Source organism: Lepisma saccharinum, chromosome 18 (genome assembly GCF_977018435.1).
Source record: "Lepisma saccharinum chromosome 18, izLepSacc3.1, whole genome shotgun sequence".
NCBI classification, from domain to species: domain Eukaryota; kingdom Metazoa; phylum Arthropoda; class Insecta; order Zygentoma; family Lepismatidae; genus Lepisma; species Lepisma saccharinum.
In genome coordinates this window covers 26,765,631-26,787,687 of record NC_139246.1, presented here as the reverse complement: position 1 = coordinate 26,787,687, position 22,057 = coordinate 26,765,631, and the positions used below count along the sequence as shown (strand labels likewise).

At 35.9% G+C, this 22,057-nt stretch overlaps 1 protein-coding gene across 2 annotated transcripts in view; it reads left to right on the top strand.

Moving 5' to 3' along the window:
• The window catches only part of LOC146002488 (brachyurin-like), a 156,740-nt gene extending 136,303 nt beyond the window's left edge, over positions 1–20,437 (top strand). Inside the window, exons 1-7 of one of the 2 annotated variants that reach the window (XM_083140367.1) lie at positions 9,118–9,216; positions 10,173–10,311; positions 11,259–11,424; positions 15,096–15,265; positions 17,318–17,416; positions 18,941–19,077; positions 20,199–20,437. In XM_083140367.1, the coding sequence (XP_082996493.1) occupies positions 9,169–9,216; positions 10,173–10,311; positions 11,259–11,424; positions 15,096–15,265; positions 17,318–17,416; positions 18,941–19,077; positions 20,199–20,378 (939 nt within the window). In that variant the 5' untranslated portion in view covers positions 9,118–9,168 and the 3' untranslated portion in view covers positions 20,379–20,437. Of the gene's footprint in view, positions 1–9,117; positions 9,217–10,172; positions 10,312–11,258; positions 11,425–15,095; positions 15,266–17,317; positions 17,417–18,940; positions 19,078–20,198 lie in introns of those variants that run through there. The other variant, XM_083140368.1, reaches the window with a different exon arrangement.
• Positions 20,438–22,057: the final 1,620 nt, after the last annotated feature.

Below are 22,057 nucleotides of genomic sequence, written 5' to 3'. Positions count from 1 at the left end.
GTAAGTCTAGGATTCCACTGCTTTGCCGAATTTAGCCAGACCAAGCTTTTGTGATCGCTGAATACCTTAAATCTCCTTCCTTTGAGGTATGCTGAGAACTTTTGTATTCCAAATAGGATGGCTAGGCATTCGAGTTCACTTATAGTATAGGATTTCTCAAAAGTCTTAAGAGAACGGCTGGCATACTGGATGACTTGGTCTTCTCCATTGCTGTCCTTCTGGAATAGATACGCCCCTAGTCCTATATTAGATGCATCGGTTCCCAAGCAAAATGTTTTTTCGAAATTCGGTTGGCTTATGGCAGGCGATGATATGAGATCGATTTTCAGTACACCGAAAGCTCTATCTTCTTCTTCTCCCCAATTCCACTTGTTAGTTTTCTTTAATAGCTCATACAATGGTCTTGCCTTTTGTGCAAAATCTCTAATGAACTTGCTTCTCCAATTACACATTCCAAGAAATCTCTGTAATTGTTTCTTTGTAATTGGCTTAGGGAAAAGTCTTATCGCTTCATCCTTATCTGTACATAGCTTAATTTCTCCACCGGATATAACATGGCCTAAAAACTTAACTTCCTTTCTGACAAAAGAGCATTTCTCCAGTTTGACGGTTAATCCTGCATTTCCTAATTTGTTCAATACCCAATCTATTCTTCTTATATGTGAATCCCAGTCTTTACTGTGAATGCACATGTCATCTACATATATGGCTAACCAATGCTTAGTTTCTATCCCAAATATCTTGTTCAACGCAGTCATAAATGCCGAAACAGATGAATTTAAACCATATGGCAATCTTCTGAATAGAAACAATCTTGAGCCATATCTGAATGCTGTATACTTTCTTGACTTCTTCTCGATCTCAATTTGAAAGTATCCCAGTGTCAAATCAAAAGAAGTAAAGTATCTGCTTCCTGCAAATGAGTGTAGCATCTCATCTATTCTATCCACCTGGTTTCTTGGAAGTAATACGTGTTTGTTTAGTTCTCTCAGATCTAAGACTGGTCTAACTCCTCCATTGGGTTTGTCAACTACATGCATCGGGGTTACATGTATGCTATTTGAATCTTCTATAATTTCCCATCTTAACCATTTCTGAAGTTCTTCTTCTACAGCTTTTCTTTTCGCAAAAGGTATCGGATACTGTTTAGATACTATAGGTCTTTCTGTATCTACTTCTATTTCGTAGGAATACCCTCTGGTGAGTCCTGGCTTTTGGCTAAACAAATTCCTATGCTCTAACAAAACTTCTTGTAATTGCTTCCTCTCTTCTTTGGAGATATCTTTGCACTCATCAACCTTATTCTTTATTTCTTCAACAGATGCAGTGTATTCATTATTTTCGTTATTTATTTCACTTTCAATTTCTTCACATATATCATTTGGTACTGCCTTCATCTGTCCGTACATTAAATTGAGGTTGCCAATGCATTCTTTTCTCTCCATTTCGTTGTTTACAGTTTCCATAGGAACACCTAGTCTTTCTTCTTCCAATGACTCTAGATTCAATCTTCTATCTTTGATATAAATATGACCATCATATTTTTCCAAAAATGGTATTCCTAATATCATATCACTTCTTAGACCTTTTACTACGAGGAATCTGACAGGAAAATTTAACCCTTGAAGGTTCATCATTACGCCGACGGTTCCCTGTATTTTATATTCTTCTTTCCCTGCTGCCATGACCAATCTTATTTTATCCCTTTCTGATGCATCTAAACGAGCTTGTGGATATTTTCCTTTTATCCGTTTCCAACAATCATAACTCATTACTTCTACCACACTACCACAATCTATTAGGCACTTTACTTCTAATTCTATAATTTTTGCCTTTACATAAAAAGTTCTCCCTGGCTTCAGGTAATTGAAATTCGGCTCTTCTATTAAATATAACTCAAGACTTTCTCTTTCACTATGTACATTTCTATTTACAATTTCTCCCTGCCTTACATTTCTCTCTGTTTTTGCTCTCACACCTGGGAGATGCTGCAAGAGCATTACATGTTTGACCCTCTATTCTCTTCTGCATTCCTTGAATCTTCATCTGCTGTAATTCCCTCTTGGAATCTTCTTGCGTCATTACAATAATTTCTGGCTAATTCTATGGCTTCGTCTCTTTCTACATCCGGAAGTGCATTTCTTCTTTCCATTTCTTCATTGGGCACACTTACTCGGTATTCTCTTTCGTTCTGTTCATATATGTTCCTCCATCGCTGATTTCCTCCTCTTCCGTATCTTCGGAAATTATTTCGGCCTCTCAAGTTTCTCCAATTTCCTCGATATCTATCATCGTTTCTCTCTCTTTCTTCCACAGAGTCTATGTTTCTTTCATATCTTCCATTGTTTCTTCCTACGTCTCTTCTTTCTGCACTTGGTCTCTGGTTTCTAACTTCTATTCTTCTTACATCAAATTCCTGTCTCCGGAACTTTGGTTTTGAGCGCCCTTCTTCTTCTGAATGTTGCCTCTTTCCATAGAATCTTCCTTCCTTATCGTTCCAGGAATTCTGAGTTTTTGTTAGCACATCTTCGGTTCTTAGATATTCAATCAAATCATCAACTGCTTTTATCTTAACCGCTGCTATAGCTCTCTGTATTCTTAATGGCAATGTTTGGACAACTTGTTTAACCAACTCCTCTTCACTGCATCCTTCCTTTAGGTTTTTGAAGCTTCTAAGGGTCTCCCATGTATGTTCTTCCAGGCTGTCGACTTTTGACCAATCTACATATCTTCTTTTTAATGCTTCTAGCTGCCTTTCCTTTATGTCTTCACTGCAGTAGTAATTCAGGAATTTTCGGCTGAACTCCTTAAAGTTTCTAAATTTGTGCTCATTTAGTTGATACTATCCTGCTGCCGACTGTTCAAAACATGTCTCTATGACGTTCAAAATCATTCCTTCGGGGAACCTCATAAGTCTGACATTTGTTGTTAGTTCCCTTAAAAACTTTCTGGGACATTTATCAGATATATTCCCATTGAATTTTGGAAGATGCTGCAATTCTTGTGGCCTAGGTATCCTAGTCCTATAGTTCTCGTCTCTCGGGAATTCATTTTCCAATATGTCTAAGAGCCTTTCATTATTACTTCCATCTTCGCTATTCTTCCATTTCCTTTTCTTGTGACCTCCCGCTATTCTATATCTCTTATGCTTCTCTTCTTCCTCCGTCGTCGATTCATCGCTTGAACTCTCTTCTCTCAGCTCTTTCTTAACCTTCGTTTCTTCACTTTCTCGAAACCTAGGATTTATGTTTCCTTCTTTGATGAATAGCTTTCCTAACTTTCTTTCCACTTCTTCTACTTTCTTTTCTGTTTTCTCTATCTTTGACACTGCCCCATTTAATTTTCTGTCTAATTCCTTTCCTTTCTTATCTGCTGCATTAATTTTATTTTGATTTTCCGCAATGTCCTTCTCCATACTGCTAGTTTTTTCTTGAACTTCTTGCAGTTCCCGCGTACTTACTTCTCTCAGTTTTAGAACTTCCTTTTCCATTCTATTGCGTGTTTCCCAGCTTCTATCTTCCATTAGGACCTTTGCTTCTTCTATCTTGCTTTCATTTGCATCTACTCTAGAAGATACTGCTTCTATTTGCGATTTATTTTCAACAATTTTTCTTTCCATACTGTTGGTTCTATGTATATTCTCCTCTCTAAGTTTTGAAACTTCTTCCTCGATCGTCCTATTTATATCCACGCTTTTGTTTTCAATTAGCAGTGTTGTTTCTTCTATCTTCTTTTCCAATGATCTTCTATTTTCTTCACATGTCTCGGTTATTATCTCGTACATTTTCTTGCTTTCATTTCTTACTTCTTCTAATTTTCTACTATTTTCATCGAGCCTTTCTTTCACTTCCTTGTTATTTTCTTCTAACTTTTCTTTTACTTCTCTGTTATTTTCTTCCAACTTTTCTTTTACTTCTCTGTTATTTTCTTCCAACTTTTCTTTTACTTCTCTGTTATTTTCTTCCGCCTTCCTATTACTTTCTTCAATCTTCTTCAGTTCTCTGTTATTTTCATTTATCTGCATTGACAGCTTTTGGAACATTTCCATGAAGTTTATTTCTTCTGTCTTCTTCTGCTTTTCTTTTAGCTTTTCCTTCTTGCATTCCTTACATGTATAATCTTCTTCCCTTTTACTTATTGATATGTATTTCTCCTTTCTTATTCCTTCGCACGCCCAATGTTTCATTTCCTTACATGTGACACAGAAAATAATTTCTTCCTTGTTTCCTTCCTCTCCGCAACAAATGAAAGTTTCCCTTTTTTCTCCGTCTTCCATCATTGTAGCTTTCCCATTCTCATTTCCATCTTTATCCTTTTCCTCCATTTTCAATTATTCTTTCTCTCTTCGCTGTCTGGTTCTAATTCTCTAGCCCCACGTTGGTCGCCATTTATTTATGCTACCTTCATTTGGTGCAAAGGTACATAAACCTTAATTTTGAAACTCAGCTATCTTATCTACAGGGTAGGGTTTTTTGTAGACAACGAAACCAGACAGGATGCCTCCAATGGAGACGTTTAAACGAATATATTATTTAAACACAGGATACATGGAGTAAGAATTTTACATGATAAGCAACATTCTTCTATAATTTTCTCGTTACAGTCAATTTTCATCTCAATATTCTTTTTATTATTTATTTTCTTTATTTGGATATTCTTCTATATGTACTTCCTTAGTAGTGGGCAGATCTGGATCGGGACTTCCTTCTCAATGGGCGGTCTGGACTTCCCTCTTAATGGACGTTCTGGGTCGGGACTTCCTTCTTGATGGACGGCCTGGATCGGAACTTCTGGATCGGGACTTCCTTCTTATCTTCTTTGTAAACTTCCCTCTGGATTTCAATTTAGGTTTTGACTATTTAACGAATGCCTTTATCCTTTTCCAACTTTTTCCTCCAAGCTTTGGGAATAATACTAATATCCTCCCTTGGGGCTTCGATCGGAACGCGCCACCACTAACTAGGTACAACAGAGTGTATACTTGGTGCAGCCGATTGACATGCGCATCCAAGTAGGTGCTACAGTTAAACTGCGCAACCAAAAAGTGCTGTGGGGCGTCGATCGGAACGCGCTCGCCACTGATGTAAACAAAATTTCCACTACGGGAATGGTAAATCAACCAAACAGATGCAATATCTGTTCAAAGACACAAACTTGTATCAGTGCTTTGACTTCCTTAATTTTCATATTAACTTACATGTGATCATTGATTTGATTTATAAGATATATATATTAATTTACTTCTTTCATATTTATTTTTTGTCTTCTTATAATATATTCTATTGTTTTTCATCTTTCCAATTTGCTTTGTTCTTATTTATACAGTTATTCACATATATTATGCCAATTCTTAACCTTGCACGCCTGGTGCTGACATCTCTATTCGTCTTTGGCAAACTATTCACATTACTTGGTCCTATTGGGTACGTAACATATCGAATGCAACACAAACACAACGCCATTTTATGTTAAACTCTAAAGTCAAATTGTAAGAAAATTACATTAGTCAGGTGAATGCACGAGATAAATGAGACTCACTGCAGGTTCTATTGGTAGATTTTGGATTGGATTTACAAGGTCTCTGTGAATAAGATGGGAATATTTGATTGATTGATTTGGTTTATTTAACTTCGAATTTCTGCCACTTTTGGCTAATCGCGAAGATGAGAATGAGTGATGATGATATGATAAAATTGATGGACACTCAAAAATAACACCCATGGGCAGGCCAGGATTCGAACCTGGGACCTCAGGCGTCATAGCGCGCTATGCTAACCCCTCCGCCACGGAGTCTGGCGAGGTGAGAATGTGTTTTGGATTTTCTTTGTAGATGCTAAAATCTTTAACTGTGACGCGCACATGCTCTTGCTTACATTAAAGTTTACCTTTTCACATACACGAGAAATTGACATGTCATCCTAAAACACACGCATGTATCTGCATTTAATACCACTACATACGAAAATAAATCTTGGCCGGCTCTTCACATTGTCCACCAAAAATTGAAAAGAAAGAATAAACTTTTGAGCATATGGCTTTCCTTGCTACTTCTGAGAGCTGAAGGATTTCGGTTTTGTAAATGTACCGAATGATATTACTTTCAGTACTTGAAGAGCGTCATTAGGTACAGCTAAATATATTACAAATAAATGACTTGTCAAATTTTTCACAAATATTTCAAAGATAGACTTCTTACGAGTTGATCGGGAACCATCTGAACTCATTTTTTCTTTTTAGATACAACACCCTATAGATATCTGAGAAAATACCAAATACATGGCTTTTAAAAGGCATTGGATGTGGTACACATCTGCCATAAATTGTTTAAAGATATTTTTATGCGTAGCTATCGGACTTTAAAATTAGAATGAACGGAACTGAAGTGGAACTCTATATAATGTAGTTTCTATATCCAGTGGGTGGGAGATGATTATTCCTGGTTGGGGTGGCTCAAGATCCTCCTCATTCCTGATTTTCCGTTCCGTGAAATCCAAATAAGCCCAGAATGAGGTCCAGAGCTTAGCCTTATATGTTTCAGAAGTGTTATCTGATTTTAAAATATTTTTTTTAACTTAAATTATAACAAAAACAATGAAAAAATATTTATGCATATTTTGCATTAAATAATTAACAGGACATTCTTGTGTGCTGTTCTAAAAGAGAATATTTCTCATGGCTTCACATTATACCTAGGTATGAAGGACTTTTTTGTGGGGGTCCAAGGGGTCCGGACCCCTTCCCCCCGAAAGACTTACAAAGTAGTAAAAGTAATTTATCAAAATATAATTGTTTAGCATTTGTTATACTCAATTTCCATCAAGGCCAATACCATGCTTGAACAGCGTAAGAATTAAAAGTTAGGGTGCGGCAGAAATATCTCTCGGATTTCATTTGTGAATAACAAAGCAACGATAGATGTTATGCAAAACTTTATTGTACAGTTAGAAAGAAAAAGGTTTACCATTTTATTGCACATTTGCAAAGAACAAAATGTTCCAATTATTTTTTACAAAATTGCCACAAGTCACCATTGACTTTGTTTTAAAATGATATCGTCCAAATGCCGATCTGCACAGTGTACGCATTCTGAATTCTCGCCCTGAAGTTCTGCATTACCCTCCTTGTCATGTCTGGTCGGTATTGCCGCTCTTTCCTGTCTGATACCATCTTTCAGATCATTGGCTGTCCTCGGCCTTCCTTGGTAAACTTTAGACTTCAGGTACTCCCACAGAAAGAAGTCGCGGGATGCGAGCTCGGGGGAACGAGTTGGCCATGGAACGTGACTTCGAAGTGAGATCAGAGGCCCTGGAAACATTTCACGTAGCACGTTCATTTATACGCGTGCTGTGGCATCATCTTGTTGGAACCACACAGCCAATTTGCCACGTTCGTTCGATTGCGGCTGCAGGAAGTTGCATAACATCCATACATAACGGTCAGACGTTACATTAACTGCGTCTCGGTACATATGGGAAACAAAATGGTAATCCTTGTTCTTTCCAACTGTGAAATAAAATTTGCTTAACATCTATCGTTGCTTTGTTATTCACGAATGAAATCCGGGAGTTATTTCTGCTGCACCCTGTATACTCGATGGTTTTCTCCGCTGAACTTATTGGAAGGCAAGGAATTTGCCGCATACGGCTTTGAAGGATTCCAAAGATTTATGCACACTACTAATGATAATATCCATAAAATATTAATCAGGAACTTTACTTTTCGTTAATTGGATCTAACTTCTTTTTTGTTATTCAATAAATAATCAATTCTTTTTCTATCTGACATTAAATTCCTTGCCAGGGCAGTTGTTTTTATGCAAATCTTGGCGATCTTAACTACACGTACGCTAGATAATGAATACTTGTTGTTATATTTCTATTCTTTTACTATCTTTTACCTATTCATGTAATAATAACAATACAATATTAATTCATGTACATATTTGATTAATTAATATATTAATTTAATTAAATATAATTATCCTAATTATTATTATTGCGACAGATTGGACATATACATACATACATACATATATATATATATGGGAGGCTGAATTTTGTACCCCCCAAATGAAAAGCGTTCCTGCGCCACTGGTTGGAGATACTTAATTTAACAACCTTGAGCTCAAGAAGGAGAGATAAAATTAATGTATTAATACAAATCATTTTATCAAATAGGATTGAAAGTGAATACTTTATAAATACAATAGTATATAATGTTCCAAAATATAAAACAAGAATGAATTCATTATTGTCAGTAAAATTGAAAAATGGTGGTGAATTTATAAAAATATTAGTCGATGAATTTAATTATGACTTCCCTTAAAATATTATCTTTAGGTATAGGATGTGATTTGCTGTAAAAACCATTATGAGTTAATCCTCTGATATTACTCTTTGCGACATAGTGCTGTATAAGGTTTCTGTTCTCAGTACTTTAAATAAACTATTATTATTATTATTATTATTATTATTAATATTACTACTACTGCTATTATTATTGATTTTATTTTTGTTGTTATTATTATTATATTACTACTACTACTACTACCTATGTTTTTTTTTTTAAATACATACATTTGTATTTTCCATATTCTGACGATAAGTCGATTTTAATAGCAAATTTGAAATTGTAACTTCTAACACTGCCGTACAGTTAGGCAACACACATAACGCCTTACTGGGAATCAGGTATTTCAGGAACTAGGTGTCCCACTTTTATTGCTGCTGACTGTACATTAGTTCCTACAGGATATGTCACAAATTTATTTTACAACAAATTAAATACAGTCGTTTTGATACACTCATAAAACATATGTTGCGAAGTGATGATCTTATCTAAAATGTTCGTCCATAAGCTAGATAACAATGATATGTATGATGAAAATTTCTCGGAGCGAACACCGGAAATTATGTAAAAAGACATCAAAATAAGTTTCCTAAGTTATCGTGTGTCTTCCTGCGAAATGCAGGTTAACATGGAATTGAACAAGTAATGTATTGTTAAGGCGCTTATCTCTGTTGTGAAAGTGAAAGCAGACAATGTCGCGAATGGAGATAAGCGGCAACAACAAAAAGAACGTTTCCTAGGCAGTAATAATATATAAGCAGGCAGTTTCTTGTGTCGGCAACAAGTATCCAATTTCGTTCTTCCAACTCTTGTAGCATCATGAAAAAAGTTGCTCTCTTCATTATCCTTGGAATAGCCGTCACACAGGTAAGCTCCTACTGCATGTTAATTCTTGTGTTTATTGTCGCCTGTAACCAAGGGATTCCGCGTTCATTACCCGCTGGAGGCACATGGTGGTTCGGATCCCAAATTAAACTGTAGGTCCAGTCCCAATTAGCCTTGCTGTGCGTAAAGTGGACTTAAAACACAAATTCAATTCAATTGTGTTTATTGATGCACGGTTTTCAAATTGTTCAATTTTTTGTGTGATGTGATCAGCACCACGTTCCGGCCGCCTTTATCCTCCAGGGTTGCCCCCAGGTACCCACTGGTTTGAGGCTGGCTGAATACCATAACCGCTTTATGCAAGGGCAAGGCAAAAAAAATCCGACCTTAGATTAGCAACCCCGGAAATCGAACCCAGGTCTCCCGCGTGGCAGTCAGACGCCCTACCGAACGGACCACCGTGGCTCCTAATTTGAGGAAAACTAGTTTGATATTTTAAAGTTAAATATCTAAATTATATCCTTACTCTGACTTTAAACATTTCATTCTGAAATTTCAAGTAGTCATTTTTGCGGTCGCAGAGAAACCACTAAATTTTTGGTTCCATGAGCGTCAGGAGAGGAATCGAACCGATCCGCGACCCCCTTATAAATGGACATCGTTTATTTCAAGTTACATAAAAGAGGAAACCTCTTTAGTTTTATAGTTATATAGCAGAATCAAAGTAAAAATATGTGACTGTTATTCACTAATGTTCGAACATTTTCGCTATTTTCAGAATTCCAAAAGTGAAATTTTTATGTCAGATATTACACAGATTAAACTTTGTGATCAAAATTCTCTCCTAACTTTTGAAGCTTTCTGTTTACCAAGGTGTGTAAAGGTGTGTAGCTTTACCGCATTACAAACCTATACATGTATTTATATTATACAGGTAAGTTTAATAGTTATAGCAATCTCGTGACGTCACGTTTATTCCCCTTTTCGTCCATTCACAGGCTGTACCCGTAGATGACAAATATGACCTTCGCACAATGCTAATGCAGCGTTCCCCACAAGGTCACACGAGGAAGAACTTGACACACACACATGACAAGGAGCGACCTGACTTTAAGTCGGAAACAACCAACCTCGCAGGTAAGAATAGAATTCAGGATAGCGCCATACGAACGTTGTTCATGAATTAACATATAACGCATGTTACTTCCATGTAAACACATAGACAGTTATATATCTGTTGCAGTTGTAATCTGTATGCGAGTTGTGCTCTTATCAAGTTGCAGGAATTAATGGTTTGTTGAGAAACAATGCTCCTTTCTTCTTGAAGGAATTTGTAGCATATCGAGTAATAGCGCTCTTTTCCTCTTGAAGGAATTCGTAGTATATAGAATAGAATAGATATCGAGTTACAGCGCACTTTTCCTCTTGATGGAATTTGTAGTATATCGAGTAACAGTCCTCTTTTCTTCTTGAAGGAATTTGTAGTATATTCGAGTAACAGCGCTCTATTCCTCTTGAAGGAATTTGTAATATATCGAGTAACAGCGCGCTTTTTCTCTTGATGAAATTTGTAGTATATCGAATAACAGTCCTCTTTTCTTCTTGAAGGAATTTGTAGTATATCGAGTAATAGCGCTCTATTCCTCTTAAAGGAATTTGTAGTATATCGAGTAACAACGTTCTTTTCCTTTTGGAGGGATTTGTGAAATAACGAGTAAAAGCGGTCTCTTTCTCTTGCAGGAATTTGTTGTAAAACTAGTAACAGCGCTCTTTCCTCGTTGCAGGAATTTGTGATTAAATAACTGCTACATTTTCTTCTTGAAGGAGTTTGTGGTATAAAGACAAACAACTCTCTTTTCCTGTTGAAGGAATTTGTAGTACTATATTGAGTTACAGCGCTCTTTTCCTGTTGCAGGAACTTCTGGTATAAGGAGAAACAGCGCTCGTTTCCTGTTGAAGGAATTTGTGGTATATTAAATAAGAGCGCTCTTTCCACGTTGCAGGATTTTGTGATTGAATAACAGCGGCTTTTCTTCTTGAAGGAATTTGTAGCATATCGAATAACAATGCTTCCCCTGTTGCAGGAATTTGTGGTAGAACGAGTAAGGAGGAATCCCGTATAGCAGGAGGCACTACGGCCGGTCGGTACGAATTCCCATGGCAAGTTATTGTTATGGACAGCTATGAGTACTTCTATGGAGGCGTCCTCATTTCCAACAAATACGTTTTAACAACAGCGTATGCTACAATGTGAGTAAGAGATTATGTTAACATTTTTACTCTAAATGCTCTTTTACCAGAGGTGTCCTTGGGAATACGTAAGGGATGCTAAGGGATAGGTCAATTGTGTCGCAGTACATTTATTTACGATTTCCAAACTTACAATGCATACGAATTTGAACTAGACTATTGTTGATCAAAAATTAGGGCAGTTGCATTGAGAATTACTATAAGCAGGGACGTTAAAAGCATTTGATCATGCTCGTGGGTCTGTTGTTCATTCCTTATTTGTTCTTTTTCTTCTTTATCTTCTTTCCTGATTCTTGTTCTTCTTTATCTTCCATCCTGATTCTTTCTTGTCCATTCCTTATTCTTTCTTGCTCTTCTTTATCTTCTTTCCTGATTCTTTTTTGTTCATTCCTTATTCTTTCTTGTTCTTCTATATCTTCTTTCCTTATTCTTTCTTGTTCTTCTTTATCTTCTTTCCTGATTTTTTCTTTTTCTTCTTTATAATCTTTCCTGATTCTTTCATTTTCTTCTTCATCCTCTCTCCTGATATTTTCTTGTTCATTCCTGATTCTTTCTTGCTCTTCTTTATCTTCTTTCCTGATTCTTTTTGTTCATTCCATATTATTTCTTGTTCTTCTTTATCTTCGTTGCTTATTCTTTCTTGTTCTTCTTTATCTTCTTTCCTGGTTCTTTCTTGTTCTTCTTTATCTTCCATCCTGATTCTTTTTTGTCCATTCCTTATTCTTTCTTGCTCTTCTTTATCTTCTTTCCTGATTCTTTTTTGTTCATTCCTTATTATTTCTTGTTCTTCTTTATCTTCTTTCCTTATTCTTTCTTGATCTTCTTTATCTTCTTTCCTGATTCTTTCTTTTTCTTCTTTATAATCTTTTCTGATTCTTTCTTTTTCTTCTTTATCTTCTCTCCTGATCCTTTCTTGTTCATTCCTGATTCTTTCTTGCTCTTCTTTATCTTCTTTCCTGATTCTTTTTTGTTCATTCCTTATTATTTCTTGTTCTTCTTTATCTTCGTTGCTTATTCTTTCTTGTTCTTCTTTATTATCTTTCCTATTTTCTTTCTATTTCTTCTTTATAATCTTTTCTGATTCTTTCTTTTTCTTCTTTATCCTCTCTTCTGATCCTTTCTTGTTCATTCCTGATTCTTTCTTGTTCATTCCTTATTCTTTCTTGTTCTTCTTTATCTTCTTTCCTTCCCATTTCTATTTTCTCCATCAGTGTTTGTAAAAGCTGTTCCAAAGTAGGACTTCCTTGGATAGCCTTCTCTTTACAAAGCAGGCATTTAAATTCTTCGCCCTTATACTGAGATTTTATCAAAGAAACACCCCCACAAAGCAAGTGCAAGACTCTTGCAATCGTTGCATTGCACCTCTTCATCACCAGCTTTTCCTTTATCGCAACAGCAACTCAATCCATTTAAACTTACGATGATTACTTCTTAAACTACTTCTAAACATACCCTACTTAAACACATTTATCGAGTCCCGTGTTGCGGCGCCAAAATATTTACCTGTCACGTTCCTGGTTGAAACTCAGTTGATATACTAACTATTAACTCCTTCCAGAAAACACAAGACGTTCAGCCTACTATGCGTCCACCTCAGACGTGGGAAGCACTTAAGTGTTTCTTCATAAACAATATCTTAATTTTACACGGTCAAGATTCCATAAAACTTCTGCTGATCTTAATATTACACAACTGCACTCACAAATAAACTTCTTGTTAGAGATAAAACTGCTAATCTTGAAATTATTGCTCGAGTACACTAATTAAAACATTCATTTCAAAATTTACGTAAATCAGGCATCAAAATCACATCACCTAGCAACCAACACTACAATATCTCAAGGTTGATCAGTGACCATTGCAATAAACTACAAATTTGAGTCAAACATATTATGACGTCATGCTATGATGCAAGTGTTTCTCTTTATAACAACATATTAAGCATTGTTTTTTTAAAATTATTTGGGCACTTAACAATACTACGCAGATTTGATTGATTTAGTTTATTATACTCCGCTTTTCTGCCACTTTTGGCTAATCGCGAATATTAGGATGGATGTTTAAATACAGTAGATGAAATGGATTAAAGAACAATCACGAACACAAATGCCGTACGAGTCCCACAAAGGATTGTACTGGCTTTGAGTCCAGACATTAGAGCTTCGCTCGTCTGCAAATTGTGATCCAGGTTGTACTACGTGGAAGTTAAGTTGACATCTGGGTTGTAATACATAGAGGAATAATAAAAAAAAAGAATAAAATATCTCTAGGAGGATTCTGCCTTTCACCGTTCACTTTAGTCCACCCCTGTTTTGATACGCAATGCGATATTTATTCGCAATAATTATTTTCAATTAGAAACCACTTTGAGAAGCATGGTTGCTAAAGGTTCAGGAAGCCATAAATTCTAATGGGTTCTATTGGGATTCCGCTTCAAAAAACGTTTCTACATTGTATTTAAATTGATCCTGAAAAAATGTTCCTAGACCGAATTTATATTCGGCCTGAAAAAGGGTTCCTGGACCATATTTAAATTTATCCGGAAGAAAGGTCCCTGGACTAAATTGATTAATTATGTAGTATCGCCCGAACACCTCTCACTAGTTTATTTCGTTAATTTTAGCATTGATACTTACCTATTCTGCATTGCGGAAAATTCTTTAAGGTGAAGTTATGCCTTTTTACATAAAATAGTGTCAACTTTTCATATTACGAGTCATTATTTGTCTTCCTTGTTTCGCTTGTGTAACAGACAATATGGCGTGCACTCGTCGTGCTTGTGTTTTGTCGATTTGCAGTGCGCAAGAAGTGTTTCAAACCTTAATGACCGAAAAGTACGTACTACCGGTATTACGATTTTTTTCACATGTTACCATGGTTCTTGCATGATTACCTCCACGAACCATGCACGATAAGGTTAGGTTAGGTTAGGAAAACACAGTTAAAAAAATAAAATTACGACATAAACATCCACTACGTGTCGAATGGATGGTTTTCGATTTCAGGAAACAAAGAGCGTGTTTGGAAACACTGGCACGGGGTTACGTCATCGAACGCAGGCAAATAGCAAGGAAATGCGTGTTGGAAATATTTCTCAGAAAAGAAAAAAGGAATTCCAGGTCAGAAAGCTTAAACGATCAAAGAAAACACCTTCACGAACTTCCACAACGTCAGAGAAATTGATTAAAGTAAATAGTTTCTTGTGTAAAAATGAAGAAATCCGTTCGGGCGATACTACATATTTACCCTAAATTGAAATACGTCACAGATAAAAAGGTTCCAAAACCCATTTACACTTGCTGATTTTCTCTCCCGTACCGGAATTGAATTTATTTACAATTCCTGGGATCTTTAACAACCATATTGTGAAGAGCTGGCCCCCATGCCGGAAGGTTAGCACAACGCACTACAACGCCAGAGGTCCCGGGTTCGAATCTCGGACTTGGCATGGATGTTTGTGAGTGTCCATTTATCAATTTCATCATATCATCACTCATCCCCATCTTCGAAAATTAGCCATAGTGGCAGAAAAAGCGAAGTAAGATAAAGGAAATCAATCAATCAAACCTATTGAGAAGAGGTACTTTGAATATGAAATCTATTTTTCCACATCTGTTTGTTGTTTCACTATAACAGAACTATCTAAATTCTAAATGTCACCATTGTTGCAGATCTGATTATTGGTATGTTTACCTCGGTTACTATGATCTAGAAGACGACTCAGAGACTGGAAGAATATCTATGAAGGCCACCGAAGGAATCTATCATCCCAACTACGACATTGATACCTTCCAAAATGACATTGGAATTATCAAGTTGCCTACTCCAGTTGCATATGCAGGTATGTTAACATAGCCAGTACAGGAAATTGTTTTTTTCTTGTGAGTGCGAGTAAGATGATTGAATTAAAATATTTAGATCATATTTAAATGTACTTTTAGACGTAGCTTAAACTTTTGATTCGGGTGTGCACAAGGTTTAAAATAAGAAATAAATTATTCCGAACGTTTGAAAATTAACTACAGCAGGAAGAAAACAGTTTCAGCAGGCTTTGGCATGGTGTTTCCGGGATATTTATACTATGTTTTATACAGTAAATAAGCAAAATAAATAACTTCTTATTAAATTCACGCTGAGTGATTGATTGAGACAACAATAAGATAGAAACATTTAAAAGATTCCCTCTGTATAGCTGTTTTACTTGAAATAATTACACTACTCTCGGAGAAAAAATTATGGATTCTCGAGTTTGACTCCAATTAAGAAATAACCAGTAGAGCTACGCAAAAAACGAGTTCCATCACAATTTACCTTATTCAATTCTGCGTTAATATATTGTAACCTCATTTTTTTCGAGCATGCCTTCTATTTTTTATCGCCATGAGGACAATAAAGTGCTTGTGTCTTGGAGTTCTGCAGACGACCGCTTTCTTTAAAATTCTATAAATACAAAATGGGTGATCCGATCGTGACGAAATTTTAATAGGAGGCAGGCAGAAAGTCTTTAAACACAATTCTTAATTTTCAGATTTTAAAAATGAGTCAAAAAACCGTTTTTATCAATTTTGTGAAACAACTTTCTCTTAGTATTGGGTAGTCCTAGAAATACAATATTGAGCTTGTTTTCAAGCTCTTTGCATCTGTTTTTGAAACCCATTATCAGTGTCAATTCTCAATTCACATTGCGAAATTGATTATATACAGATTGTTATTCAACGAAGTAAAGATGTACGTGGCACGTGGCAATACTGCACACAGCAATATCCGTTGTACCGTGGAAACTGTGGACTGTCACTACTACGAGTCAGGGTGTGCGATATCGCCACGTTTAACTGCTTTATGATAGAATAATTCTGAAAATTCTCTCTCTATCTCTCTCTTTCTCTCTCTCCCTTTACCGTCGAATCCCAACTAAATTATTTTTAGATGGATGTTATTTCGTGATATCAAAAGTTCCTTCGACTCTATTCTTATTACATCGACAAATTTCTAAAATTCTACTTTATATTTTTTTTACATAAACTGATTTTAAAAAGGGGGAAAGCAAATCAAACAGAGTGGCCATTACAGTGTGCCTTATCACACCCTGCTTATCTCCGCTTATGAACATGGTATAATTCCATGTACTGTAATACAAATGATAACATTATTATTTGCATGTAGTCTTTATATACACAGTACACAGAAATTGGAACACTATATTTCCAAAGTGTCACAACATTTTTGTTTGTAATGTCAAGTACTAAAGGATTCACATCAGTAGATGATCATGTCGATTTCTTGAAAGTAGTCTAATCAGAATTTCTTGAAAGTAGTCCTATCAGATTTTTTTAAAAATAGTCCAATCAGAATTTCTTGAAAATAGTCCAATCAGAATTTCTTTAAAATAGTCCAATCAGAATTTCTTGAAAGTATTCCAATCAGAATTTATTTAAAATAGTCCAATCAGAATTTCTTGAAAGTAGTTCAATCAGAATTTCTTGAAAATAGGCCATTCAGAATTTCTTGAAAGTAGTCCAATCAGATTTTTTAAAAAAATAGTCCAATCAAAATTTCTTTAAAATAGTCCAATCAGAATTTCTTGAAAGTAGTCCAATCAGAATTTCTTGAAAATAGGCCATTCAGAATTTCTTGAAAGTAGTCCAATCAGATTTTTTTAAAAAATAGTTTAAACAGAATTTCTTTAAAATAGTCCAATCAGAATTTCTTGAAAAATAGGCCATTCAGAAATGAAACTGCAAAAGATAATACATCGAACCAACAGAACGCTATAAAAGACAGGATTTCAGAGCATTTTTGGTACACAAATCATAAAGACAAAAAAAAATGATCAGCGCTTTTGAAAATTATTCTAAACGTATGTTATTTCGATTAAAAATGTTTGTTTTTACAGATGGTATCCGACCAATATGTCTTCCATCGTATTCAGACGCAAGCGTGGATTTCACTGGAGCATGGGCGACTGTAACTGGCTGGGGATATACGAGCAGTAGTAAGTATATCTATTTATAACTTCGATCCGTTTTATGAGAAGTTCAAAATTTAAAGATAAATATCCGTCTCCTCAGAGTTTGAAATCATTAGTTAGCAGCAATCGACAATTAATTCGAGTTAAAAAGCCAAGAATGGAAGGTCCTGTAACTAATAATGTATCATTATAGATTTGATGAATTACAGTTTGTAGCAGAACATACTAGATGTCGTAGTGTACCTCACATTCCTGAGTTACCCTGACCTTTGTAGAAGATACTCAAAGAATGCGTTCAGTACGGCAGTATGTATTTCCAGTAGCAGGAGTTGTAGAAAGGCGAGAGTGAAGAGCGAGGTTGTTGGCGTAAAAAGGATTCCACGGTCGGGACTAGGGGAGAGATGTTCGGGGTCTGAAGGAAGAAAAGTATCGTCGGGAGGTAGATGGGAGTTCGGTGATGAGAGAGCAGGGGACAGTTAAAGAGACTGTGTGGGTGTGTGTGTGAGATTGAACATTGGAGACTTATTGATCATCTCTTCAAGTTCGAGACAGGTAATGTCTTTCACTAATTGAGAAATAAAAGTGGTAAACGTTGTAAGTGCCAAAAGCGAAAGTGTTGGGAAGTCGCATCGTTCAGCACATCAGTCCGTAAGAACGTCCACACTAGTGACCTCTTTGCACGCCCTTTGAACTACTTAGAGGGCTACCAGCCACTCGTAAAGCATGGCACATTTCACAGTTTAACGTGGAAAACGGGGTTTGAATTATTGTGACACTTACAGCGTTTACCAATTTTAGTCTTCAATTATGTCCTTGTCGATTCAGTCTTAAAGATACTAAAACCTGATTTCTTTGTCGCCATTCATTTAAGACCTGTGTGGAATAACATTTATCTAGGTACCTCTCTAGATGAAGATTAAGCATAAGCGAGTGGCTATGAGCTAACGCCACTCAGATACGATCCCAACACCAGCTTGCTGTTACTCACAACACCGAGTCCGGTGTTTTATCTGATGGAAGCTGCGGTGGTCTAAGTGGTCTAGACGCCGTGCTGTGGTGTTATACCGCGTGTACCTAAAAGTAAGCAGAAAACTTACTTTGGCTTGAAACCAATTGACGGGCCTTCCCGATGGCGCAGTGGTAGCGTCGTCGCCTTGTAATCAAGGGATCCTGGGTTCAATACCCGGTGGAGGTACATGACACAGTGGTTCGGATCCCACTTTAAACTATAGGTCTAGTCCCGATTAGCCTTTCTGTGCATAAAGTGGACTTAAAACAACAATTCAATGGACAGTTTACTGGGAAACAGTTGCTTTATGAAGAGGACTAGAATCGTAGTGCTTTTTTAACTCTAAAAACCAACAACACTTAAAGTAATTTGCCAGTGATAAACTTGTATCGAAACTGTAATTAAAAAATTCTAAAGTGTTTGTAACGTATGTGAAAAATATAAGTTTCCAAACTTTTCAAACAGATTAAATGCTCATTCTAAACAATATACTTTTTGAAAGAATAAGGGTAATGTACCTTTTTTAATGCCTATTTCAGACGACCAATCACAGCCTGCAAAACTCCGTGAAGTTGACACCGAGATCATATCGGTCTCCCAATGCAACAGTGTTTACCCTGATATCATTGGTTCACAACTGTGCACTGCTGGTACTGGAGGGGTGGGTGCTTGTAAGGTAAGAAACAATGCCTTTTGTTGTGATTTGGTTCACTACCAGCAGACAAAAATTAAACCGCAATGTTTTTTGTTTTTTTTTGTTTGTTTTTTTGTAAAGGTATTTTCTAACCGAATCACACACTCCACTTGGAATTTTCGAAAAACACCTAACAATATTGGCGGATTATAAAGTTCGTAAGGCCACCTGGTAAGTTTTAAATATAAACTATCAGTTTGCAGCAGTATAGTACCATTTTGTTTATGAAAGGCAGTACTATAAAATAATCATTTTTATACCATATACCCTAAAATACCGAAACTTAATGAAATGTATTTTACTATCGTCACAAATGAACATTCCGTTCCGCAGAGTAAAATTTAATAGTTCAGTTGACACACTATTCATATTCTGAGGATTTTGAAGCTAGTAAATAGATAGAATAATGCACGAAGTATTCTAGAATAATGTGTATTTTATGTTCAAAGAAAAAATTTGAATTTAATTTTGTAGGGAGAATTTTGTTTTCGAAGATTACTGAAAAGAAGTTTTTGTAAAGAGATATAAAAATTAATAGGCTTGGATTTCACATTCCAAACTTGTAATAAGTTCATTCAAGTTCATGTACAGTATATAAAAAAAATGATTGAATCAAAATTATGACAACAAATACATTGTAATCATTTCGTTATAACTTTTTTCCCAATATTTTCCATTATATTCTACAATTATATATCTATAGGTATTTAATATATGTAATTATTGCACAAGTCTTTGTAATTCTATGGTGAAAGTAAAATGAAAGATCCAGATTATTTAACTTCACAATTTGTGATTATGTAATTGATTACTTGTCGGTTGATGTATGTTTGTATATTTGCTAATTGTATTGTTTATGTCTTTTTTTGTGTGTAAACCAATCTGCCGTCTGTAGGAGGTTTTCCTCTGTTGAGGGCAGTGAATAAATAAATAAATAAATTCATAAGCAGAAGTTTTATAAATATTATACTACCATCATTCTTTGCGATGTCGTATTTGCCATTGTACATATTTATTTTATTTTCCTGGCGTTGTTTGTAAGTAAACGTTGCCTTTACATCATTACGAATTACAATCAAATAATAGTTTATTTTACTTTATAGGGTGACTTTGGAGGTCCATTGAGCTTTTACGATAACAGTGACAGCCTGTATTACCTCTTGGGTATAAGTATCTTCAACAGCAACACTGGATGTGAACTAGGATATCCCACTGGCTTCACAAGGATTACGTCTTTCCTCAATTTCATTGAGACCAACACAGGAATCACAATAGATCCCTAACAAGGGCAAGGTAAACCTTTAATTGCGTACGTTGCTTGACAATTTACATTCCATGTGTGAACATTATTGCATTTGTATTGTCATACTAGTATTACGAAAAGTCCAATAAAGTTTTAATATGATTGTTTAATATTTATTTTCTTTCTACACTGTATTCAATTCTTGGGAAGAGTATTGTGACATCTTTTCTTGCCTGAACAAGAAAATGACAACGATTGCTTCTAAACTCGATTTTGTGCATCTGAACGTGACCTAGAGGAGGATTGAACATCTCACTGGTTCAGTGGGGTCCATAAGTATTGCTCGGCATATTGTCCATCACTATTTTCGTTGCTTTTCGTCTTCATCCTACGTATTCTTATGGACTGTATTTTTACGTATATTGGTTCAGAGGTTGAAAGCAGATTGTTTGGTCTTTTGTGTCAGTTCTTGAAGCTCTCATTGCATAAAAGAAAGGGAGTAAACGTGGTGATGGACAATTTGCTTGGTAATACTTATGGATCCCACTGTACTTGTGGAGGCCAGCGAGCATTCGTGCGGTAGGAGCTTCCCACCTGCATACGGCACCTCAAGTTCAACACTCAGCAGAGCAGTAATTTAGGAGGATTCGCTTGCGTTGAAAGATAAGAAATACCTCTTGTTCCTTCTGCCATATTTACAGTGTCGCATTTCATTTTTACTCGTGAATCAGGTGAAAGGTTTCCCGCTACACGAATGCGACCGACGAAGCCTCCTGCCTCGCTCACTCCCTCTTTTCCACCTGTTATTCCTATTACTCGCTCTGCAGCCCATATGTGCATACGAGAGCGCTATTTCACTAATACAGAGGGGTGACCTTCAGATTAACATGCAATCAGACTACGGGCCGAAGAAAAATGAACCATTACATCAATAGTAGTTGCGTCATAATCGTCTTGGCAAACAATCATTAAATATGTTCTATTTTTAATTGTTATAGCTCGCCAGATTATTCGAAATGACGCGAAACAATACGAGGAAACAACAGAAAAGAAACATACACATGGTTTTAGTACTTTTTACACATAAAATGTTTCTGAATTTAAAATATGTGTTTATTAACTTAACCTTTAATGACCGATGATGACTGTAGGCAACATACCACAAATATAGATTTACGTTCTTTTCCGTGGGTGCCAATTGATTCCTGTAGTCAACGATCCTATTCATTTGTACCAAGCAGTTGTGCTGCCATCTGTTGGAGATTACGTGAACTTACTTCACAAAGGACAGTGAGGTACTCATTTCTCAGGGGCATGCATAAGCTATATGTAAGGGGGAACTATTTAGACCAGAATAGCTAAGTTTTCTTCCTGTAGCAAAAATCTAGCATAATAATCATGTATTTGTGAATAACAAACATGCATGTTCTTGAAAAAAAAAATTGAATGACAAAAATATTACTTCATTAAAGGATTGTTGTCTGTAGTCATCAATCGGCATACCTGCCTTCTGTTGTAAGGAAATACTACACCCCACATAATGGCAAGCTTTGACTAAATTGCATATTCTTATATTCATGCAGATTATTATACAATGTAAATGTATCTACCAGATCATCTTTGTGATTCATTGGGTAATAGTGCAATGCAACTTATTTCCATTACATTAGTAAATTTAGTAATGATCAGTGACGTATGCAGTACGACAAAAATTAAACA